This window comes from Phycodurus eques, chromosome 4, assembly GCF_024500275.1.
Source record: "Phycodurus eques isolate BA_2022a chromosome 4, UOR_Pequ_1.1, whole genome shotgun sequence".
Classification (NCBI taxonomy): domain Eukaryota; kingdom Metazoa; phylum Chordata; class Actinopteri; order Syngnathiformes; family Syngnathidae; genus Phycodurus; species Phycodurus eques.
The window spans coordinates 13,175,434-13,200,431 of record NC_084528.1 but is presented as its reverse complement, the minus strand read 5'-3'; the positions used below and the strand labels follow the sequence as shown (position 1 = coordinate 13,200,431).

General features: G+C 42.1%; 2 protein-coding genes across 11 annotated transcripts in view; one reads left to right on the top strand and one right to left on the bottom strand.

Moving 5' to 3' along the window:
* LOC133401276 (acyl-CoA-binding domain-containing protein 7-like) overlaps positions 1-24,998 on the top strand; it is a 68,137-nt gene that overhangs the window by 14,437 nt on the left and 28,702 nt on the right. For 2 of the 5 annotated variants that reach the window (XM_061674048.1, XM_061674043.1), the window contains 2 exons: positions 725-881; positions 4,104-9,129. In XM_061674048.1, coding sequence (XP_061530032.1) covers positions 725-845 — 121 coding nt within the window. In that variant the 3' untranslated portion in view covers positions 846-881; positions 4,104-9,129. Of the gene's footprint in view, positions 1-724; positions 3,215-3,416; positions 3,938-4,103; positions 9,130-24,998 lie in introns of those variants that run through there. The other 3 variants (XR_009768396.1, XM_061674045.1, XM_061674044.1) reach the window with 3 other exon arrangements.
* Positions 1,495-24,998, bottom strand: part of LOC133401275 (phosphatidylcholine translocator ABCB4-like) — a 28,537-nt gene continuing 5,033 nt past the window's right edge. Inside the window, exons 6-27 of one of the 6 annotated variants that reach the window (XM_061674037.1) lie at positions 22,467-22,638; positions 22,263-22,387; positions 21,845-22,022; positions 16,173-16,286; positions 13,485-13,595; positions 13,263-13,388; positions 12,927-13,130; positions 12,681-12,851; positions 11,158-11,319; positions 10,868-11,053; positions 8,867-9,013; positions 8,642-8,746; positions 6,928-7,005; positions 6,189-6,272; positions 5,901-6,104; positions 5,699-5,799; positions 5,459-5,599; positions 4,747-4,903; positions 4,455-4,652; positions 4,010-4,216; positions 3,653-3,799; positions 1,495-3,557 (exon numbers count right to left, since the gene is read on the bottom strand). In XM_061674037.1, the coding sequence (XP_061530021.1) occupies positions 3,351-3,557; positions 3,653-3,799; positions 4,010-4,216; positions 4,455-4,652; positions 4,747-4,903; positions 5,459-5,599; positions 5,699-5,799; positions 5,901-6,104; positions 6,189-6,272; positions 6,928-7,005; positions 8,642-8,746; positions 8,867-9,013; positions 10,868-11,053; positions 11,158-11,319; positions 12,681-12,851; positions 12,927-13,130; positions 13,263-13,388; positions 13,485-13,595; positions 16,173-16,286; positions 21,845-22,022; positions 22,263-22,387; positions 22,467-22,638 (3,325 nt within the window). In that variant the 3' untranslated portion in view covers positions 1,495-3,350. Of the gene's footprint in view, positions 3,558-3,652; positions 3,800-4,009; positions 4,217-4,454; positions 4,653-4,746; positions 4,904-5,458; positions 5,600-5,698; positions 5,800-5,900; positions 6,105-6,188; positions 6,702-6,927; positions 7,006-8,641; positions 8,747-8,866; positions 9,014-10,867; positions 11,054-11,157; positions 11,320-12,680; positions 12,852-12,926; positions 13,131-13,262; positions 13,389-13,484; positions 13,596-15,302; positions 15,309-16,172; positions 16,287-21,844; positions 22,023-22,262; positions 22,388-22,466; positions 22,639-24,998 lie in introns of those variants that run through there. The other 5 variants (XM_061674039.1, XM_061674040.1, XR_009768395.1 and 2 more) reach the window with 5 other exon arrangements.

Sequence of the window (24,998 nt, the reverse complement as noted above, 5' to 3'; positions counted from 1 at the left end):
CCGACTCACAACGTCCCGAGTCGAGGTCAGCAGCGCCCCATCCCCACTATACACAGTGTTGATGGTGCACTGCTTCCCCCTCCTGAGACACCAGATGGTGGACCAGAATTTCCTCGAGCCGTCCGAAATTCTTTTTCCATGGCCTCACCGAAATCCTCCCACGCCTGAGTTTTTGCTTCAGCGACCACCAAAGCTGCATTCCGCTTGGGCAGCTTGACGGCATCCCTCACCGTTGGTGTCCACCAACGGGTTTGGGGATTGCCGCCACCTCATGTATTCAATACTTTTTCCATGTCATTTCACATTTTTCCACACAACTTAATTGATGAGCTTATTTGTTCTACTTTCTTTGTATGTATGGATCACTTGAATTGTTCCCAACATCTGGTGAAATTTTCAATTAAATAGCACCTTTGGAAGTATATTTAGTGAGGAAAAATAGTGACGTGTTAAATTCTTATTTCAGCTGCTGTAGCCACAAGTCTGGCACAAGTCTGTGTTGGGGATCCAGTGTGCATTAAACATTGAAAAAGTCTGCATGCATGCAGGAATTCATGCTACAAAGGAAAACTCATCAATTATTCAAATTCTTATCATGTACAACCAATGTACATGCTCCAATTAATCAAATCAATCATTGTACCAGTTAATTGTAAATACAGTACATACGCTGTATTATCAGCACCTGTGGAAAAAGCCAATATTTCCCTCCCCTCCCTTGCAGGATCGTGATCACCATCACAGCGTGGAAATCTTCCCGTCAGACAGATGCTGCAACGTTGTTCAACAACTTCTCCAACTCAATGCATGACATGTTTCACCTGGCGACCACATCTCAACTTTAAAAATTCACACCAAGAGACAGAGGAGCTTTCCATTAGGTGCCTCCCATTGATTCATTTTTCCACAATGTGAATGCACAGTAGAGCGTTTGCTCTCAGCACCAATCAATGCAACTATTGAGAATGATAAATATTTTTATGTGTAAGTTGTTTTTTGTGTCAAGTCTCGCTTACCCCAGGCTCCCATGCATCTTTAGGCACGGTGGTATTCCTGACCAGCTCTCCGTTTAAGGGGTAAAAGCTCCCCGTTGTCCCTGCGTATTACACAGTGGACCGTAACCGGCGACGGGAGCTTGCTTAAGCCGGTGTCGGCAGAGATTCACCTAGGTTCTCACAGCCATTTGTGAAGCGTCGGTCCCGCTTACGTTAGGCTGCACTTCAACAGAGTAACCTTGGCAGATGTTGGATGAAACTCTAACCACGCTTCTTTAAAGCTGCTCTCCCCCTTTAGACTTGTTGCATTTGGAATGACCTAGTATAATTAGATGGTCTTGGTACAATAGTCAGGACCTGTTGTTATTTAAATTATAGCCAAAAAAAACTTTCAATATTTATAAGCTGTGTCGATAAAATGTTATTATGTCTGCTAACATGAATAACACGCCGCTTATTATTCTTAAAATAAAAGGCAGGGACATTTTTCCATAATCAGAAAAATACACTTTAATGAATAGTATTCGGCAAGGGGAAAAGCATCAAATAATTAAATTAAAAATAATAAAATTCACAAAAAGGAGCTATATATGAAACATCTACTCACTCATAAATGAGCTCAAATATTTCAAGCCGATCCTCTGAGATGAAAACCAAAAGTCCAAAAACATCAGTTCAAGGAAAAAGTTGGTAACATTCTCAGTCTCTTTCGATGGTAAATGAAAACAGTCCAAAATGTGAAATTCCAAGACATTAAAATGAAATGCAAATAGAAATAGCAATATCTAATTCCAAATAGGAATGTTCGATTGATCAAGTCGAGCATTCCTCCGATGAGATTGTTCTTCAAAATTGTATTATTAGATAGGGGTTATGAGGAGAGAGGCCAAGGGCTCTTGTATCTGAGGCTATAGCATAACTGCTCTATTTGTCTTCATCTAATCTTAGCTAGAAAAAAATCTTTGGCAATCTTTTTAGGAGCTGTCTCTAATCATCCTGCATCTTACACAAAGATAGATGGGAGAATAAGACCTTCCGTTGTACCTCAGATGCTGGCTGACGGCAAAGAACGCTAAAAGCAGAGGTTTTTGACTTATAAAGGACTGCTGTCCTTAAGGGTGTGATTCACCCTCTTGGCTTGTTATTTGGCCAAAAGGATTTCGTGTGTTACTATGGAGATGACTTGCAATAACTTATTAGCCAACACTCGTGCTCCGCGGGGTAAAAACTCACATCTGATCAATCTTTTCTAAAATTGTCCATGTATGCATAACATGTATTCATATATCATCAACAATACAACATGACACTAAGTACTCAATATATAGCATTTCATTGTCAATTCCCACTTGTACAACCCCAATTCCAATTAAGTTGGGATGTTGTGTTAAACATGAATAAAAACAGACTACAATGATTTGCAAATCATGTTCATCCTATATTTAATTGAATACACTACAAAGACAAGATATTTAATGTTCAAACTGATAAACTTGATTGTTTTTAGCAAATAATCATTAACTTATGGCTGCAATACGTTCCAAAAAAAGCTGGGACGGGGTCATGTTTAACACTGTTCACCATTTCTTTTAACAACATTGAATAAACGTTTGGGAACTGAGGACACTAATTGTTGAAGCTTTGTAGGTGGAATTCTTTCCCATTCAACAGTCCGGGGTCTCTGTTGTCTTATTTTAGCTAATTTCCTTGAATAGTGCCCAGAGGCCTTCATTTACTCAACTGCACAGAGTAACGGGCATTTATTAGAGGTAAGGCATTTACTGAATTACAGAATAGGACTTTATTTGTACAAATGCACTTTTATCACAACATGAAATACAAGTTTAATAATAGTATGTGTAATATCATTTCCCCCCACAAATAATGCTACTTGAAATAGATTGTGTATTACTCGTACTGTATATTGAATATGTATGATTGGATATTGTACCGTGGTATATTATTTTACTGATACAATCTACAAAATTAGCATTATGGAAATGTATTTGTACAAGTGGTTATGAATGAATGAAGTGAATTTACTGTGACACGTCGTGGGAGTAGAAGTCATGCATCCATTTCTTAGGTGGAAAAGGAAAGGTGTTTATTTGCGCTGCGGTGGATGACACACCCAGTGATTCATTTGAGTTGAGGCCATTATTTTTAACTGATGATTTGTGAACAATAATAGAAGTAACCTGTGCACTAATCAAATCATGAGTTGTCTGAATACCTTGGCTTCGTTCCACTGTCCAAAAACATGCATTTATATCAGTCCTGTGACTGACTTCTGAACAGTCCAGTACATCCCCTCTCCGATGTCAGCATATAGTACAGTCACTGAATTACTCTCGATTATTTCCTCCCATAGCCCAACTGTTTAGTGACCAGCATGTGATAGACTCCCTTTTTGGCTAGCAGCTGCTGGTGCGTCCCTTGTTCAACCACCACCCCTCCCTGAAAGACAGCGATGCGGTCTGCGTTTTGGATGGTGGACAGACGGTGGGCTATAACAATACACGTCCTGCCCTGCCTAGCTTTGTCCAACGCCTCTTGCACCACCTGGATCAAGCACAAATTGTGAGGACAAAAGTCAATGTGGATGCACATCAGACAGCCAAATGTGGAGCAATTCCACATGAGAAGAAAAAGCCCACCTTCTCACTCTCAGTGTCGAGTGCAGACGTGGCCTCATCCAGAAGCAACAGTTTGGGGTTACGAAGGATGGCTCGGGCTATTGCTATTCGTTGTTTTTGACCACCAGACAGCTGGGTCCCCTTATCGCCTGCCTGAGTGTCGTACTTCTGCTCGAGTAAACGTCAGTCCGTGCAATATGAAGTAATTATTTTTTTCTGAACCTTTTTACTTGAAAGTTAAAAGATTTGAAAACTTTATCATAGTTCCCTTGATTATTAGAAATCTCATGACACGATTATCTAAACTAGCTAATTAAGGTGAAATACATTGTGAGCTTTGATTAAAGAAAAAATGTCTTTATACAAAAATGTGATTACCTTTGGCAAGTTTTCTATGAAGCTGTGAATGTTGGCTGCTTCAGCAGCTGCCTTGATCTCCTCTATAGTTACAGTACGACTGTTGTCTCCATAGGCGATGTTTTCAGCCAAGCTGCAGTCAAAGAGCACAGGCTCCTGGGACACAATACCAATCTGAGACCTCAGCCAGTGGATGTTCAGCTCTTTCACGCTTACAGAATCAAACATCTGGATGACAAAATCATCAAAATGTGACTGAATATATTGAAGCCAATTCTCCCAACCAAGACCGTGGCAAGCCTGAAGTAATTTGTTCCATATGACAAGGTAGGCTAAAATAACCGAGATCAACTGTCAAGTAAAGCTTCAAAGTCCAAACAATGCAGAGGTTATTTGAATGAAGTTTGAATTAAGCATTTGTTGTCGGTGCAGCTCAAGAAATGGGTGTACGTAATTGTCTTCTCACCATTTTCCCTTCCTTGGTGTCATAGAACCTCTCCAGGAGCTGGATAGTGGTGCTTTTTCCACAGCCGCTGGTTCCTAATAGGGCCAGTGTCTCCCCTTTGCTCACCTTCAAATTCAGCCCTCTGAGGACGGGTACATCAGGGCGTGTCGGGTAATTAAACGTAACATCCTCCAAGTGCACATTCCCATCAAATTGGTCCTGGAGTTTTAAGGAAGGAGACACCTACTTTATTAATACTGTAGGCCTGTAAATGGCATTGGAGAATACTGGTTGGCAACTTTTTGCTGCTTACCAATGACTGTCCATCTTGTGAGAGATTATCAATAGCAGGCTGTGTGTCCAGAAGCATCATGATGTGAGCAGCTGATATTTTGGCATTTGCATAGTTTGGAGCAAGGGAATGGGCCTCTCCAACAGATATTGAACCATATATAATTGACAGGATCACTCTGAAATATGAGGCCAGTTTACAGATGATCAAAATATCAAAAATTAACCCATAAGGATTATGTGTACATGTCATTTTCATTTTCTTGTAATTACAGGAACTATCTAGAAGTACATAAGGAAAAGAGAATTTGATCGTGGTGGGGCACAATATTAATCTTACACTGTGTGGTATCGCTATCTTAAGTGTGAATGCATCAGCATTAAATATGGGTATTGTCGCTTTCTGTTGAAAACCAAATACAAAATTCTCAATATTGTCTTCAGGTACATAGATATCGTGATCTGTCGTATGTGGCGTTCTTCCACAATGTTGATTAACTCACAATCGTGCCAAGTTTTGGGGAAAATGGAGATCGACTATAAAGGCAGGGGAAGCCTCCCAGCAGTGAGAGTTTTGGCCTGCAAACACTTTTATATAGATGGAAACAATAAAAATCAAAGGGTTTATTTCCGCAGAGTTAATTGCTGATTTAAATTACTAAGCATGCGAAGGTTTGGACTTAACTGATCATTTACTACGACTCCAGACTGTTGACGTCCATAATTTTACTTACAGAAATAGTGCTTGAACGTCCATCCTGCCGTGCTCAATGAGCCAAGCTCCAAACAAGAAACATCCGGCATAACCAAAACAAAGCAAGGCTTGGGAGAAACCAAAGACAAAACCATGCAGATGGGCCATTTCCTCTGAGTTTCTGCAGAGAGAGAGAGATGGGGGGGGGGTTAGTGAAAAGAACACTTAATAAAGAAGCGTTCTCAATATTTATGGCCAGGTGATTGAGGAGCCCACATACTTGTATAGAACTTCGAGGCTATTCTCATACAAAGATTCAAACTTGGGTTCACTCGTCAAAGATGCAACTGTACGGATATTCTCGATGGCTTGTGTAACAATCTGATGAGACACCATGGAAACATTGCATATTGTATACCACAGGGTATTTGGCAGAAGGACCTCCAACTCGGTCACTAACACATCTGATGGCAAATGTCTACCTTTCCAGCCTTCTCCAGCTCCTTCTTGACCTTTGCTGTTTTACCAGTCAACATCTGAATCTTTAAAGCTCCAGCCACTGCCAAGATTGGCACTAACACCAGTATGAACAGGGTCAGCTCCCAGCCATACACAAAGGAGATAATTACACTGCTGCCCATATTGGATATAATCTTGACCATTGTGGCCAAACGTAGTCCGGTAACCTGAGCAGAGATGATAGGTGATTACTAATGTGGTGAAAACATGACAGCGAGAGAATGAAAGAGAGAGAGAGAGAAGTGAATTACCCCTTTTACTTCAGCAGAGTCTGAGGCCAGCCTTGTTGTGAGTGCACCAACACTGTTTTTGGGGTCATCAAACCAGCCAAGGTCCTAATAAGATACAAATAATAAAAAGGTAAAATAACTGTAAGGAACTCATTCTCCATAAAAAACAAATGAATGGAATTTAATGAAAAGGTGACGCTTTTGATTTACTGGGCAATCTACGTTCCCAAGCTTTGGGAAGTGACCCAAAAGCAAATCACCAAGACAAGCAGTGGAAATAAACTTCCTCCATCGGTTCACCCATCCGTTTGGGAGGAACTCAGAGTAGAGCCGCTGTTCCTCCACAGGAGGTTACATTTGATGTGGTTTGGACCTGTCCGACTGGGAGGAGGCCCCGTGGCAGACCTAGGACAGGCTGGAGGGACATATGTGTCACAGCTCGCCTGAGAATGCCTCAATGTCCTTCCAGCGGAGCGGAAGGAAGGAATTGGCCGATAATAGAGAAGTCTGGCATCCTTGCAGAGACTGCTGCTCCTATGACCCAGATGGGGTTGAGTGTACGAAAATAGATTGATGGGTAGAATTTAATTACATTTAAAGCATGCAACATCCAAATGAAAATATTGTATTGTTTTAGCGGCATGTTTGCGTGTGCTCTCATTGAAAACTGTCACACGCAATAGACATTCTGGAAGCGCTGTGGGACGCTTGGTCACTTTTAGGTGTCTCCTTAGTGCTGAGTAATCATTGTTCCACCTACCTGCCTCATCATAGCCTTGAAAGCTGCAAGTCTCAGTTTCATGGTCAGGATCTCTCCAGCTTTACCAAAACAGAAACCCTGAAAAAAGTGAAAGACACAAGAACAATTGGATAGTAACGCAAATACATGTGACTTCACTAAGCTGAATGTTTACACTGTTGTCTCAGAACGTGCCTTGGTGTCAGCAATGTTGAAAAGTGTCATCAGCAAATTGCAACACAGATACAGAGAGATTGGAAGAGTAACAGAAAAGCATAGACGTGGACATCTTTTGATCTGGCTTTACATCTCAGTTTGCACCTTTCCATGTGTAATTGGTACAGGTGCATCTCAATAAATTAGTTTGACAACTTTAGGGCTCTGAAAAAAAATTGGCTAAGTTGACCACAAAATTTGGTTGACGCAAAAATTTCTGCCTTGAGGCACTTTAAAAAAACCCTAATAAATGCATATTTGCACCGCCCGGAACCACTTTGCGCCACCTGGAACAATTTAGCCACTGTCCATGTTTACCACACGGAGGTTTGTTGCAGACGGACGCACTATTGGACCAGAGAAAAACATTGCCAAAAAAGACAGAGCAGCGTCTGTAAGTGATTTCTAAAAAACTATTCAATTTATAATGTACATATAACATGATGTATGAGTGAGCTGAATGGCTAGTTAGCTTTTTATTTATTTATTTATTTTTTTTACTTAAAATGGTAATTGCTAGTGCGCTAATGCTAATCGCGAATGGTACCCATTTAGCAAAGGCTGATTTTGTTGTCTAAAATGTATATTTATAATATACTTTCAGTACCAGCATATGCAATTTAAGTATAGAAGTCCATCCCTCATAAATTAGAATAAAATGCATATTAGTAGTTTAAAAAAAAGTAAAACAAATAATTGGGTTGGCGTCGATTACTCGTGTATGCAAAGAAATAACTATAGGATAGTTGATTCTAAAAAGATTCGATAATGACGGCCCAAGAAAACATGTATTTCTTTAGTTCAATTCAAAAACTAATATAGAATAACTACAAAGAGTAATTTTTAATTATGTGTCACAAGTTAATATAGACTGGACCCAAGAGCAGGCGGAGGCTGAGAGTTTGTGATGATAAGTTTATTGAAAAAAGGGGAATGGAAATGGTCCTTGAGATGTGCTGGCGGGTTATTGAGGCAGAGAACGTGTGGATTTTTAGCTTACAGTTTATGAAAACCCACATTTGACCATCTCCAATAAATTGAAAATGTTACATAAGAAACAATCAAAAAGATTTTAATATGGATATTAGGTTGCAATTGGCCTTCTGAAAAGTATTTTCATGTGTTGAATGAATCTGTATAATTTACGAGTTTCACTTTTGGAATTGAAATGCTGGAATACAATAAACTCTCATACACTATTCTAATTTATTGAGACGCACCTGTATGCACCCTTTGCTTATTATGTAGGTAATCTCTGGGTCCCTAAGGCTTGCTTTTCCATGGGAGCCACAATCCAAAAAACACACGTTAGGGTCAACCCTAGTCAGCCAGGGCCTGGAACAGGCTCCATCATTGGATCAAATTTATGATGTCCAGTGTTCTCGTCCTTGTATTGCTTGTTTTACTGAAACTGTAATTCATTTGAAGCTCATTAAGATAGTAAGGCAATTGCGATGGAACTTATTCTTCATTGTCCTAATATTGTGGATAAATAGGTGTGAATGTCAAGTATGCCTACCTGTAGAAACACAGTGAAAAACACTACAAATCCAGCAGCAGCAAACATGAGGCAAAGGAATTCTGTTTTTTTTTTTTTCATCTCTTGATCAAGCTCAGTAAACAGCTGAAAGTTAGGAAGAGAGGGTTTGTTTATTCAGAGTTCTTCTGAAAGACTCATTCCTGTTTTTGCATCCAAATACCAAGTACAGTACAGTAATACTGCTTGACAGTAAGTGTAACCTACACTGATGAACTCTGAAATGAGGACTGCGTACACAGGCTGAGATATTCCAGTGATTGCAGCAGAAATGATCCCCAACAAAATGTAAGGCCACTCAGGAAGGTTGAAACGCATCACTTTGAGAAACATAGAAGGTGGACCATTTTCAACCTGCAAACAAGGAAAGAGCGTTGAACCATGCTGCGCTTTCTTCTCTGCTATGTACAGTGGCTACGGAAAGTATTCAGACCCCCTTAAAATGTTCACTCTTTTTTATATTGCAGCCATTTGCTAAAATAATTTAAGTTCATTTTTTCCACATTAATGTACACACACCACCCCATATTGACAGGAAAAAAACGGAATTGTTGAAATTTTTGCAGCTTTATTAAAAAAGAAAAACTGAAATATCACACAGCCATAAGTATTCAGACCCTTTGCTCAGTATTTAGTAGAAGCACCCTTTTGAGCTAACACAGCCATGAGTCTTTTTGGAAATGATGCAACAAGTTTTTCACACCTGGATTTGGGGATCATCTGCCATTCCTCCTTGCAGATCCTCTCCAGTTCTGTTAGGTTGGATGTGAACGTTGGTGGACAGCCATCTTCAGGTCTCTCCAGAGATGCTCAATTGGGTTTAAGTCAGGGCTCTGGCTGGGTCATTCAAGAACAGTCACGGAGTTGTTCTGAAGCCACTCCTTCGTTATTTTAGTTGTGTGCTTAGGGTCATTGCCTTGTTGGAAGGTGAACCTTTGGCCCAGTCTTAATTCCTGAGCATTCTGGAGAAGTCAAATCACCCAAATCCAGGTGTGAAAAAAAGAAGACTCATGGCTATATTAGCTCAAAAGGGTGCTTCTACTAAATACTGAGCAAAAGGTTTGAATACTTCTGTCTGCGATATTCAGACCCTTTGCTCAGTATTTAGTAGAAACACCCTTTTGAGCTAATAGAGCCATGAGTCTTTTTGGGAATGATCCAACACATTTTTCACACCTGGATCAGGTGCTGGATGATCGCTGGGATAGGCTCCGGCACGCCCGCGACCTTAGTGAGGAGAAGCGGCTCAGAAAATGGATGGATGGATGGCACTTTGGAGAAGATTTTCGTTCAGGATATCCCTGTACTTGGCTGCATTCATCTTTTCTTCGATTGCAACCAGTGTCCCTGTCCCTGCAACTGAAAAATACACCCACAGCATGATGCTGCCACCACCATGCTTCACTGTTGGGACTGTATTGGACAGGTGATGAGCAGTGTCTGGTTTTCTCTACACATGGCACTTAGAATTAAGGCAAACAATTTATAACTTGGTCTCATCAGACCAGAGAATCTTATGGTTGACTTTCTCCCATCTCCCGACTGTATCGCTGGAGCTCAGCCACAGTGGTCTTTGGATTCTTTACCTCTCTCACCAAGGCTCTTCTCCCCTGATTCCTCAGTTTGGCCGGATGGCCAGCTCTAGGAAGGGTTCTGATCGTCCCAAACGTCTTCCATTTCAGGATTATGGAGCCCAATGTGCTCTTAGGAATCTTTAGTACAGCAGATTTTTGTTTTGTAACCTTGGCCAGATCTGTTCCTTGCCACAATTCTGTCTCTGAGCTCTTCGGGCAGTTCCTTTGACCTCATGATTCTCATTTGCTCTGACATGCACTGTGCCCTGTAAGGTCTTACTTAGACAGGTGTGTGGCTTTCCTAATCAAGTCCAATCAGTATAATCAAACACAGCTGGACTCCAATGAAGGTTTAGAACCATCTTAAGGATGATCAGAAGAAATGGACAGCACCCGAGTTAAAAATGTCACAGCAAAGGGTCTGAATACTTATGGCTGTGTGATATTTCAGTTTTTCTTTTTTAATAAATATGCAAAAATGTCAACAATTCCTTGGGTTTTCTGTCAATATTGGGTGCTGTGTGTACATTAATGAGGAAAAAAATGAACTTAAATGATTTTAACAAATGGCTGCAGTATAACAAAGAGTGAAAAATTTAAGGGGGTCTGAAAACTTTTCGTTATCCATTATCACCTTTTCTGTTTGGTCTTTGTCATCCACCAAATTTTCACTCTCTTTGTTTTGCTCTACACCAGCGGAGGAAGAACTTTTTGTCGACTTCCACCTATATGTGGAAGATTCTGAAGAAGTTTTGGCTGGTAAGCGTTTGTCATTATGCTCACAATTCTGCTGATCCTCATCCTTAGCTTTCTGAAACATCTGTATGATGGAGAAAACCACAAGGTTGATCATTCTGATTATAGATGAATGTCCCTCCAAATGTCGAGTCAAAGTTTTTTTCTTTTTTTAAATTAGCGTATTACCTGCATAGTAATGAGAGTATGATAGACACCCTTTTTTCCCATCAGTTGACTATGAGTCCCCAGCTCTACAACCTCTCCATGTTGGAAACCAGCAATCATATCGGCATTTCTGATAGTTGAGAGACGATGGGCCACAATTATGGTGGTACGACCCAGTCTGACCTGCACAAATGATAGAACATTTTTTTGGGGTGTAAATTCTTCTTCTTTGTGGACATCTTCAATTAAAATTTGGATGGGTCTTGTTGTAAGGGACTTTTCAGGGCAAAGGTCCTGACATCAAAATGTAGTGATTTCCAAAGCTGACCCAGCCATCCATTTTCTGTACCGCTTATTCTCACTATGGTGGCGGGTGTGCTGGAGCCTATCCCAGCTGACTTTGGGCGAGAGGCGGGGTACACTCTGAACTGGTTGCCAGCCAATTGCAGGTGTACATATACTGTAGACAACAATTCACACTCATATGCATGACAAAGGACAATTTTGTTTTCAAATTAGCTACCATGGATGTTTTTGGAATGTTGGGGGAAACCAGAGTACCCGGACAAAACCCACTCAGGCTTGGGGAGAACATGCAAACTTCGGAGCCTAGTTTTGAACCCGCAACCTCTGAATTGTAAGGCAGATGTGCAAATCAAGTACACCGTTCCGTCACGTAGCTAACCTGTCAAACAATATCAAAATGGCATTGCGCAGATTTCCGTTTTACAATATTTGTGGTTTTGAAAACACAATGTTTTGTTTTCCATGAAAAAAATTAATATCTGGCTGTACCACAAATGAATATTTTGATCCTACTAATGGACAAGAATGCATGAACATGGATAAATGTATTCCCCAAAACAAAGAAATACACATTACTTTTTAAACACACAACTAATTTCTTAAAACATTCATCCATTTTCTTCCGCTTATCCAAGGTCGGGTCGCGGGGGCAGTAGCTTTAGCAAGGAAGCGCAGAATTCCCTCTCCCCAGCCACTTATCCAGCTCCCCTGGGGGGACCCTGAGGTTTTCCCAGGCCAGCTGGGAGACATAGTGTCTCCAGCGTGTCCTGGGTCGTCCCCGGGGACTCCTCCCGGTGGGACATGCCCGGAACACCTCACCAGGGAGGCATCCCAAGAGGCATCCTAATCAGATGCCCAAGCCACCTCATCTGGCTCCTCTCAATGTGGAGGAGCAGCAGCTCTACTCTGACCCTCTCCTGGATGACCAAGCTTCTCACTGCGGAGGAAACACATTTCGGCCGCTTGGATCCGGGATCTTGGTCTTTCAGTCACGACCCACAGCTTGGGTAGCTATGGGGACATTTGGACTAGACACAGCCTACATCATATCAAAGGGATGGACCGCTATGTTGTAATACTGAATTCCAGCAGTAAGGGGCGGCAAAAATCGCAGATTATAGCTTTAACAACTCATGTTTTGACAATTTTGGCTGATTCCTGGGCAACAGCGTTAGTCCCACTGCCAGAAACTGGTATATTTTTTCAGGTAAAAGTGATTCATATTTGTGTGTTCATACCTTGTCGAGTGCAGCCTGCACAATAGTCTCACTCTCAGAATCAAGAGCAGATGTTGCTTCGTCCAGCAAAAGGATTTTGGGTTGACGGACGAGCGCCCGAGCAATTGCAATTCTCTGCTTCTGACCTCCACTCATCTGAGTCCCTCGGTCCCCAACCAGCGTCTCAAACTTCTGCTCAACAATAACAACCTCAAAATTGGCATGGAAAACGTTGTTCGTAAGTAGAAGTCCTGAATACAGTCATACATCGGGAAGGTTCATGATGAAGTCATAAGCGTTGGCCTCCTTGGCAGCTTGCTCTAATTCATGCTGTGTTACATTGGTTCGTCCACCTCGAATGTTTTCAGCGATGGTAGTAGCAAAAAGGACAGGCTCTTGACTCACCACGCCAATCATCCCTCGCAGGTAGCGGATATTGAGAGAACGGATGTCATGATCATCAATAGATATCTACAAATAGGAAAAGGAAAGGATTCTTTTCAAGTTTTCTTCACTGTTGCAATGGATTGATTTGATTCGACATGTCTATCTATTATGACTGAATATTATATTTTGAGTGAAAGGGTTTAGACGTGTACACACAGATCCCTCCTGAGGATCATAGAACCTCTGCAACAGCTGGATGGTGGTGCTTTTACCACACCCACTGCTTCCCACTAAGGCGATGGTCTGTCCACTCTTCACACTCAGGGACATGTTATTTAATACCTGCAAAAGATTAAAGTTATGGAAAGGAGTATGAATATGTAGCTGGGTTTATCTGTTAGATTAAGATATACTACTGCATGTCAGTGAGGATATTACTTTGACTCCTGGCCTTGAGGGGTAGTTGAAGTGAATGTTCTTGAACTCTATGTTTCCATTGACTGAGTCAGGCTTGAAGCCACTTTCCGAAGAGCTGTCGATAGGTGGTTTCTGTAGAGTAAGATGTTTTACTTCTCTTGAGCGCAGTTGTGGATTAATGTTTGGTTACAGTGGATGAAATGAATTCTCACACAACCCCAATTCCAATGAAGTTGGGATGTTGTGTTAAACATAAATAAAAACAAAATACAATGATTTGCAAGTCATGTTCGACCTATATTTAATTGAATACACTACAAAGACAAGATAGTTAATGTTCAAACTGATAAACTTTATTGTTTTTAGCAAATAATCATTAATTTAGAATTTTATGGCTGCAATACGTTACAAAAAACCTGGGACAGGGTTATGTTTAGCACTGTATTACATCACCTTTTCTTTTAACAATATTCAATAAACGTTTGGGAACTGAGGACACTAATTGTTGAAGCTTTGTAGGTGGAACTCTTTCGCATTCTTGCTTGATGTACAGCTTCAGTTGTTCAACAGTCCGGGGTCTCCGTTGTCGTATTTTACGCTTCATAATGCGCCACACATTTTCAATGGGAGACAGGTCTGGATTGCAGGAAGGCCAGTCTAGTACCCGTACTCTTTTACTACGAAGCCACGCTGTTGTAACACATGCAGAATGTGGTTTGGCATTGTCTTTCTGAAATAAGCAGGGGCCTCAATGAAAAAGACATTACTTGGATGGCAGCATATGTTTCTCCAAAACCTGTATGTACCTTTCAGCATTAATAGTGCCTTCACAGATTTGTAATTTACCCATGCCATTGGCACTAACACAGCCTCATACCATCACAGATGTTGGCTTTTCAACTTTGCGTCCATAACAGTCCGGATGGTTCTTTTCCTCTTTGGCCCGGAGGACACGACGTGCACAATTTCCCAAAACAATTTGAAATGCGGACTCGTCGGACCACAGAACATTTTTCCACTTTTCATCAGTCCATCTTAGATGAGCTCGGACCCAGAGAAGCCGGCGGCGTTTCTGGGTGTCGTTGATAAATGGCTTTTGCTTAGCATAGTCGAGTTTCAAGTTGGACTTACGGATGTAGCGCCAAACTGTATTTACTGACATTGGTTTTCTGAAGTGTTCCTGAGCCCATGTGGTCCTTTAAACATTGATGTCAGTTTTTGATGCAGTGTCGCCTGAGGGATCGAAGGTCTCGGGCATTCAATGTTGGTTTTCGGCCTTGCCGCTTACATGCAGTGATTTCTACAGATTATCTGAAGCTTTCGATGATATTATGGACCGGAGATGATGAAATCCCTAAATTCCTTGCAATTGTACGTTGAGGAACATTGTCCTGTTCGACTATTTTCTCACGCACTTGTTCACAAAGAGGTGAACCTCGCCCCATCTTTGCTTGTGAATGACTGAGCAATTCAGGGAAGCTCCTTTTATACCCAATCATGGCACCCACATGTTCCCAATTAGCCTGTTCACCTATAGGATGTTCCAAACAGGTGTTTGATGAGCATTCCTCAACTTTCTCATTCTTTTTTGCCACCTGTCCCAGTTTTTCTGCAACGTGTTGCATCCATAAAATTCTAAGTTAATGATTATTTGCTAAAAACAATAAAGTTGATCAGTTTGAACATTAAATGTCTTGTCTTTGTATTGTATTCAATTAAATATAGGTCGAACATAATTTGCAAATCATTGTATTCTGTTTTTATTTATGTTTAACACAACATCCCAACTTCATTGGAATTGGGGTTGTAAAAATATAGAGATATAATATAAAGGCAAACCATTTCTTTGTATATCCAGATCCAGGGACAAGTCTAATACTGTTCTTCCCTCCGTTTGTATTTTGAGCAATGTATGTTTAGGTGAGTCAATTAAGATGGAGCGAGCCGGAGTTTGCCTCCTGAGGGTGGGTGTCAAGCAAATAGTGACGCTTCTTCCACAAAGTAAAATAAATCTCTCAAAAGTTTATAAACTAATTTCATGCACTAAATCAATGCCCTTACCAATCACTAAATGGGAAGAACACCTTTCAATGTCCGCTGACCGTAACTACTGGATACAGATATGTAACAATACATTTAGAATGACAAAAAAAACAAAATACATTTACAGCTTATACACTATATAGTGCTCCATAGAACACACTTTACTCAGTACACTATGCATAAAATTGGCTTCTCTCCCGCTGATATATGCGGGATTTTTGGGATGTGGGAGGAAACCGGAGTGCCCGGAGAAAACCCACACAGGCACGGGGAGAACATGAAAACTCCTGTGTGGAGTCCTCAGAACTGTGAGGCGGATGTGCTACCAGTCGTCCACCTTCCCTAATGTTTCATTGTTCTAGATATATAATGATTTACTTTTCTCATCTTGGTTACAATTAGTGCTTTGTCTTATGTCTTTGTTTCTCACTCCCCTCTAGAAACTTTGATCTGTTCGACTGATCGATTCTGATTCTCAATAAATATAAATTATAATACTAAGAAACCACAGCGGCAGCTTAAAAGATCTACTGTGACACAGTAAAGCTGTACCGGCATAAAAGGGAAATAGATCCTCCATTCTGCTTGACCTAACAGCCAAACAGGACAAAAAAAAAAAAAAAAAGATGAATATGAATATGGAGGGAGAAAATGTATTCTCCTTACTCTGTCAATGATGGTGTACAATTGGTGTGCCGCTCCTTGGGCAATGACAAAGGCCTCGAGGTTAGGTGAAGTTTGCCCCAAGGCGAATGTTCCAGCGAGCAAAGTGAATAAAACCTTAAGACAAAAAAAATTGTTAGATTCAAATTTCTATCTCGAATGTTTTGTATAGGGGGAATAAAATTCACATTTTACATTTGAAAAACAACAAAAATCTGAACAATCAAAAAATATTTCGCAGTATGGAAATCCACTTCTGATCCTGCTCCATGAATTGCAATTAATTGCCATGAAATTCCCAAAATCTGGAAATCAACTTTTTACTTGCTCTGCTTAAAGTTGGTGGTCCCTTATAAGTAAAACACTACAGGTCATTGTGTCCTGGCAACATTTCTGGAATAATTAGTGACCAATCCGGCATATGCACAACCGTTTTCTGTATTCGGCAAAACGAGTAAAAGCACTTTCTCCTCACTTCGGTGAATGGCAAAGCGGACCATGGCATAGCACCCAAGGGAACATTAAACGTCCACGTCCACGCCATGTCGTCACCCCTAGTTATGCTCGTTAGGGTAGCATAAACATTATGTTAGCTATCCCGTTTTCCACGTTGGTCACGTGACGTTCAGCATATAGCGGATTAAAAGCGTTCTAAAATAAAAATTTCAGTTGAACAAATTTCAGTCGTATTTTAGAAAGATAGTAGAAAGTTATTTTACTCATTACTTGGTTTTAAAAGTAACTAAGTTAGGTTACAAGTCACTTTATTAGTTACATTCAGCAGCTGCAGACAACACCGTCTCAACATAACAGGACAACCATGTGGTGATATCCTTTACACATTGATGTCGGTTTTTGATGCAGTGCCACCTGAGGGATCGAAGGTCACGGGCATTCAATGTTGGTTTTCGGCCTTGCCGCTTACACCTTTTGACGATACTATGGACCGTAGATGATGAAATTCCTAAATTCCTTGCAATTGTACGTTGAGGAACATTGTCCTTAAACTGTTCAACTATTTTCTCACACACCTGTTCACAAAGAGGTGAACCTCGCCCCATCTTTGCTTGTGAATGACTGAGCAATTCAGGGAAGCTCCTTTTATACCCAATCATGGCACCCACCTGTTCCCAATTAGCTTGTTCACCTCTGGGATGTTCCAAACAGGCGTTTGATGAACATTCTTCAACTTTCTCAGTCTTTTTTGCCACCTGTCCCAGGTTTTTTGGAACGTGTTGCAGCCATAAAATTCTAAATTAATGATTATTTGCTAAAAACAATCAAGTTTTGTCAGTTTGAACATTAAATATCTTGTCTTTCTAGTGTATTCAAATAAATATAGGTTCAACATGATTTTCAAATCATTGTATTTTGTTTTTATTTATGTTTAACACAACGTCCCAACTTCATTGGAATTGGGGTTGTAGTTACGAGAGAGCGATATTACACAAATTTGTAATTTCTATAACGTCAGGTTCTAGCCTTAGATTTACTCATGTTTTCAATTTTCTCCACAGCAAATGAGGTTAACATTAAATAATTCAGCTTTTGCTTCCTTCTAACCCTTCTAAATTCTTCTAGATAAGATTATTATTGTCTAACTGTGATTATGCATTACTAATAAAAAAAAAGAAGGGTGTAATCGTTACACATGCCCATGTAAATCGGTCACTTAATTACAGCATAAGCAGCGTTTGGGTGTGGTGTTCGTAGTACTTGGATAATCCCTGACTTGTTTGAAATTTTGGCCGGGCACATTTTTAGGTCTCAAAAAAGGGGACATGTCCGGCTAAAAGAGGACGTCTGCTCACCCGACATCAGCGTGTTAAGCTAATGCTTACTTTAAACATAGTTACTTTAGTTTATTTTGTAATTTTATTTGTTATTTTCAAGACAAAAACATAAAGGGGCGCCAGTGGGTGTCACTAATTATTTTATGATTTTATTGAAATATTTTTCCCCGAGGAGGAGGGCGCTGGCAGTGCGCCCCTCCAGTAGAAGGCGACCTGCTGTCAATCGAAACTACGGTGTGCCATGGTCATGCTGTACCTCCTCAAAAAATGGTGCGACCAAATCATGTGCTGGTGCGACCAACTGAACAAGTTGGTGCAACTGAAAAAGTTGGTCGCACCAGTGCTACTAGTGCAAAACTTAGTGTAGAACCATGCACACTCCTAAACCTTGTGGAAAGCCTTTTCAGAAGAATTAAAGCTGTTATAGTGGTAAAGGGTGGAAGGGTGTCATATTAAATCATATTGATTAAGAAGGGGATGTCACTTCAAGTCATATTTGAGTCAAGGCAGGTGAGCCAATACTTTTGGCAATACAGTGTATATCATGCTTTCAATGTGAAATTATCTTCCGGAATGGATACTGAAGTTAATCGTCGCCAGTGAGACATTGTACCATTTTCTAGGCCAATGTCACAGTCCTCGACTGCTGCTTTACGGTTCTTACAGAATATTTTTAGCACAGGTCACTGAGACTGGTTTTAAATGCAAATAAAGCTGAACTGTATTTCCACATAAATGTCATGGTCTGTGTTTTGGTTTGGGTTGTGTTTAGTTTTGTTCCATGTTTTCCTGTGTTCCATGTTTGTTGTGTGCTCATTAAGTTGTTGTGTCCACCTGTTCTCGTCTGCTTTGTGTCAACCAATCAGCTCTCTCCAGCCACTCATGTCTTGTCCAGGTGTTCCTCGTTGTCTCGTCTATCTGTTTGTATTTAGTTCCCTGGTTTCTTTCAGTTCTTGTCGGTTCATTGTCGTTGTCACATGTCTCTGCCATGTCATAGTCGTCAGTTGTTTTTATCATTGTGGTATGTCATTGTCAGGTGTCATTTTCCGTTTCTATTCCACGTCTTACTCACAGGTCATAGTTTGTTTCCAGTTTTAGATATTCAAGTGTTTCTTTGTTACTTTGATTTGAGTGGTATCTGTTGTGGGACTTTGTTCAGTTTTCCCTTTTCTAAGATTAAATATTATTTTGAGACTCCCGCACTCCTGCCTTGCCTCCCTGCTTCCCTGCAATTGGGTCCACCATGTTCTTGCCTTGCGTTACTCGCCCTCGCCTTAACCACGTACGTGACAGAATGAACCGACCAGAACAGGACCCAGCGGGAAGAAGATGGCGTCACCCTGGACACCACCAAACTGCCTCCCACCGTCCTCAGCCTGCCATCCATACCTACCCTCCTCCAGTAAGCCCAATCGTTCAGTCTTTTCTGTCCTTTTCATCGGGTCCCCCCACTTGTCCTAGTTATTCACCATGCCCTACTATTTTACATCCACATGTTTCTTTAGATTCTGATTTTTCTGATTGTGAAGATGGCCCCGATTTAGTTAACCTTCTGTCTGATTCTGACTCTGACACAGACTTAGATTTTTCTGGTTCCTTCCCTAGTTTATCCCGTCCTCGTCAGTTTTTGTCACGTCTCCCCATTTCCAACCCCAGTGAGTCCAAAACCTTTCCCTCGGACCTTTTCTTGGGCACCCGTTTGGCCATCTACCCGGGACCGCCGCGTGGTGGCCAACGGAGGCGCCCAAGTAAAGGTCAAATTTTGCCCCCTCGTTTTTTCCCTGTTCACAAGTCACTTAATTTTTCACCTGTTCCCACACGTTGTTCCACGGCTCCACTTAAGTCACGTCCAGTCAAACCTGCCCCCAAGCCACCATGTTCTGTACCAGCCATTTTTCCTAGTTCACCTTCCCGAGACCTTGTGCACTCTTCCACTCCCGTACCCTCTACTCCCAAACCTCAATGGCGGCAGGCTGAGGAAGCGACTGCAGGCCCCGTTCCTGCTCCTCGGCAGCTGCGGCAGGCTCCCGTTCCTGCTCCTCGGCAGCTGCGGCAGGCTCCCGTTCCTGCTCCTCGGCAGCTGCGGCAGGCTCCCGTTCCTGCTCCTCGGCAGCTGCGGCAGGCTCCCGTTCCTGCTCCTCGGCAGCTGCGGCAGGCTCCCGCTCCTGCTCCTCGGCAGCTGCGCCAGGTTCCCGCTCCGGCGGCGCTCGTCCAGCGGCTGCCACCCGTCCTTGCTCCGGCGGCGCTCGTCCAGCGGCCGCCACCCGTCCCCGCTCCGGCGGCGCTCGTCCAGTGGCCGCCACCCGTCCCCGCTCCGGCGGCGCTCGTCCAGCGGCCGCCACCCGACCCCGCTCCGGCGGCTCTCGTCCAGCGGCCGCCACCCGACCCCGCTCCGGCGGCGCTCGTCCAGCGGCCGCCACCCAACCCTATTGCCTGGCCCCTGCATTACCATTGGCTTCGGCACCGTGGCCGTCCACCTGAATGGCCCTGTAAAGACCCTGGTGCTTGGCGTCCTGGACGACCTCCTGAACCGCTCAGCCAAGCACCTCACCCTGGGTGGCCTGGATGGCCACCAGACTGACCTGAGGGGTGGACTCTGTACCCTCCTCCAGGCCCCCTTCCGCCCACCCTGGGTTGGTGACTTTTTGGTTGTTGTTTGGGGAACGTCTGGGATCCGTTCCTTTAGAGGGGGGGTACTGTCATGGTCTGTGTTTTGGTTTGGGTTGTGTTTAGTTTTGTTCCATGTTTTCCTGTGTTCCATGTTTGTTGTGTGCTCATTAAGTTGTTGTGTCCACCTGTTCTCGTCTGCTTTGTGTCAACCAATCAGCTCTCTCCAGCCACTCATGTCTTGTCCAGGTGTTCCTCGTTGTCTCGTCTATCTGTTTGTATTTAGTTCCCTGGTTTCTTTCAGTTCTTGTCGGTTCATTGTCGTTGTCACATGTCTCTGCCATGTCATAGTCGTCAGTTGTTTTTATCATTGTGGTATGTCATTGTCAGGTGTCATTTTCCGTTTCTATTCCACGTCTTACTCACAGGTCATAGTTTGTTTCCAGTTTTAGATATTCAAGTGTTTCTTTGTTACTTTGATTTGAGTGGTATCTGTTGTGGGACTTTGTTCAGTTTTCCCTTTTCTAAGATTAAATATTATTTTGAGACTCCCGCACTCCTGCCTTGCCTCCCTGCTTCCCTGCAATTGGGTCCACCATGTTCTTGCCTTGCGTTACTCGCCCTCGCCTTAACCACGTACGTGACAATAAATGTAAAATACCAGGAAATATTCAGCCATTAACAGCCACCGAAGTAATTCTATGGTGTTAGTCCTGAATTATATTTACCTCAGATTTATGTTTTCTTTGGAACTTTGTCTTCAAGCTCACATTGCCTGGTTGTAGTCACCTGACTCATCTTTGTGATTTGTATACCAAGACTGAGTGGCCTTCTTTGAGTATCCTAAGGTAGACACTTGATGTCACTGATCTGTAAAGCTTTTCTTGGTTTGGTTCTGTCTTCCTTACGCTCTCTTCCCTACATACCCAAGAATTGATGGCCTTACATTCTTATCACATTTACCACTTGTTTTTGGATCGAATTGGATAATTGTTGCCAGAGCCTTTGCTTGAAATACATTACAAACTGAACTGGAACAATCAGAACTCATCTCTCACTTCAAGCCTTTCATTCTACCTTTATCACCAGACATTGAAAATAATTTGAACAGTGCCTTTGTTTTTAATTGTCTCTGATCTCAAGTATTGCACTTACAAAATTGCCACACCGTTTGGGTGTCCTCAATAATTGTTGAATTTATTGTTGAGACATCATCTGGTTATATAAAGGTTGGATAAAACATAAATAAAATTAGGTGATAATGTCTCTACTCACTGTGAGTACAGTTCCAAGGCTGTATTCTTTATCTTCACTCAGAATGCGTGTACTCCCATACCAGAAGGCCAGAGCATAAGACAGGTACATCAGCATAAAGGTAAAGCCCATGATTAAGTTTGAACTTATCGACCTCTCTACTCCCATTTTCTTTGCGGCCTCCAAACTCTTACGATATCTGTAAAGTAATGTATACACCAAAGAATTTGCATTGGTTTAATGACAACAAATGTAAAGATCCAGTTCCTGTGGCATAAAATAATAAACTTCATGTATATGTCATTAGGTACACCAGCATTATAGCTCTAATAATAATAATCTCTTGCATTATAGCTCATTAGAGCTATAATGCAAGAGATGTACTGTATTAACTATCAAGCCACTACAAAGATTTTATTATAAAAAATCCTGCACAAACCTCTCGAGCTCTTTTTGCTGACCATTGAAGGCAAACACGGTCCTGATGGCAGAAAGCACCTCCTCTGCCACTGCACCCGCTTTGGCATAAGCAGCCTGTTCTTTAGAAGTGTATGACGTCACTACCTAAGGAGCGAGACATATAAGCTTTGCAATAAGAGGCTTGTTTTCGGCATAAAAGTTGGACTGGGTGGATGAAGTTTACCCTAGTAAAAAGTGCTGCTGAAAGGCCTAGCAAGGGGCAGATGGCCAAGATGACCAGAGCGAGTTTCCATCCTATACTGAAACCGATGATGATGGATAAGATGAAGGTGGAAACGGACTGGATCAGCATCCCCATCTTGTCTCCTATACCCTCTTGGATCTTACAGATATCACTGTCCATGCAAATTAAAATGTCCATCAATTGTCTTCACAACACATTTGTGTCAAATGTACTTTGTTAGTTTCTAAAGAAAATGAGACGTTAATGTTACTTCGGTTTCATAAAGGAGAGGAGTGACAGACAACACATTATATGGCAGTGGGTACGGAAAGTATTCACACCCCCTTAAACTTCTCACTCTTTTTTTTATATTGCAGCTATTTGCTAAAATAATTTAAGTTCCTTTTTTCCCCTCATTAATGTACACACAGCACCCCACATTGACAGAAAAAAACAGAATTGTTGAAATCTGCAGATTTATTAAAAAAGAAAAACTGAAATATCACAAAGCCATAAGTATTCAGACCCTTTGCTCAGTATTTAGTAGAAGCACCCTTTTGAGCGAATACAGCCATGAGTCTTTTTGGGAATGATGCAACAGGTTTTTCACACCTGAATTTGTGGATCTTCTGCAATTCCTCCTTGCAGATCCTCTCCAGTTCTGTCAGGTTGGATGGTTAACGTTGGTGGACAGCCATTTTCAGGTCTTTCCAGAGATGCTCAATTGGATTTAAGTCAGGGCTCTGGCTGGGCCATTCAAGAACAGTCACAGAGTTGTTTTGAAGCCACTCCTTCGTTATTTTAACTCTGTGCTTAGGGTCATTGTCTTGTTGGAAGGTGAACCTTCGGCCCAGTCTGAGGTCCTGAGCACTCTGGGAAAGGTTTTCGTCCAGGATATCCATGTACTTGGCCGCATTCATCTTTCCTTCGATTGCAATCAGTCATCCTGTCCCTGCAGTTGAAAAACACCTCCACAACATGATGCTGCCACCACCATGCTTCACTGTTGGGACTGTTTTGGACAGGTGATGAGCAGTGCCTGGTTTTCTCCACACATACCGCTTAGTATTAAGGCCAAACATTTTGTGTCTTGGTGTCATCAGACCTGACAATCTTATATCTCACCATCTTGGAGTCCTTCAGGTGTTTCTTTTTTTTAAGCAAAATTCATGCGGGCTTTCATGTGTCTTGCACTGAGGAAAGGCTTCCGTCTGGCCACTCTGCCATAAAGCCCCGACTGGTGGAGTGCTGCAGTGATGGTTGACTTTCTAGAACGTTCTCCCATCTCCCGACTGTATCTCTGGAGCTCAGTCACGGTGATCTTTGGGTTCTTCTTTATCTCTCTCACCAAGGCTCTTGTCCCCCGATTGCTCAGTTTTGCCAGACAGCCAGCTCAAGGAAGTGTTCTGGTTGTCCCAAACGTCTTTCATTTCAGGATTATGGAGGCCACTGTGCTCTTAGGAACCTTAAGTGCAGCAGAATTTTTTTTTTAACCTTGGCCAGATCTGTGCCTTGCCACAATTCTGTCTCTGAGCTCTTCAGGCAGTTCCTTTGACCTCATGATTCTCATTTGCTCTGACATGGACTGTGAGCTGTAAGGTCTTATAGAGACAGGTGTGTGGCATTCCTAATCAAGTCCAATGAGGATAATCAAACACAGCTGGACTCCAATGAAGGTGTAGAACCAGCTCAAGGATGATCAGAAGAAATGGACAGCACCCGAGTTAAATATATGAGTGTCACAGCAAAGGGTCTGACTACTTATGGCTGTGTGATATTTCAGTTTTTCTTTTGTAATAAATCTGCAAAAATTTCAACAATTCCGTTTTTCTGTCAATATCGGGTGTTGTGTGTACGTTGAGGAAAAATGAACTTAAATTATTTTAGCAACTGGCTGCAATATAACAAAGAGTGAACATTTTAAGGGGGTCTGAATACTTTCCGTACCCACTGTACACACACACACACACACACACACACGCACGCACACACATTCGTAATATTTTGTTTCATTTTAGTCTATGCCCTTGGTACAACACAAGTTGTATGGGACATGTACAGTATAGACACCCTGCAGAGCTGCCATCAAATCAGAGGGGAACTTCCAGTGCCTCAGTTGTTAACTGGAGATCCTCTGTGTAGGCAGGGAAGACAGCCTACACCAGGTAGTGAAAATGCCACTGTTTTGTGGAAATCCTTTACCCAGCTAAAGAGAAACAAACAGCTGGTCACATAAACACACACTTTAAGGGTGGTGTTGCAAGGGTCCTGTTCTGATGGAAATAGAGTAGGAAATAAGCCCCTGGGTTGAAATAAATAAATAAATAAATAAAACATGGAGCCGCAGGGGCGGCACGGTTGTTGACTGGTTAGAGCGTCAGCCTCACAGTTCTGAGGAGCGGGGTTCAATCCCCGGTCCCGCCTGTGTGGAGTTTGCATGTTCTCCCCGTGCCTGCGTGGGTTTTCTCCGGGCACTCCGGTTTCCTCCCACATCCCAAAAACATGCATTAATTGGGGACTCTAAATTGCCCG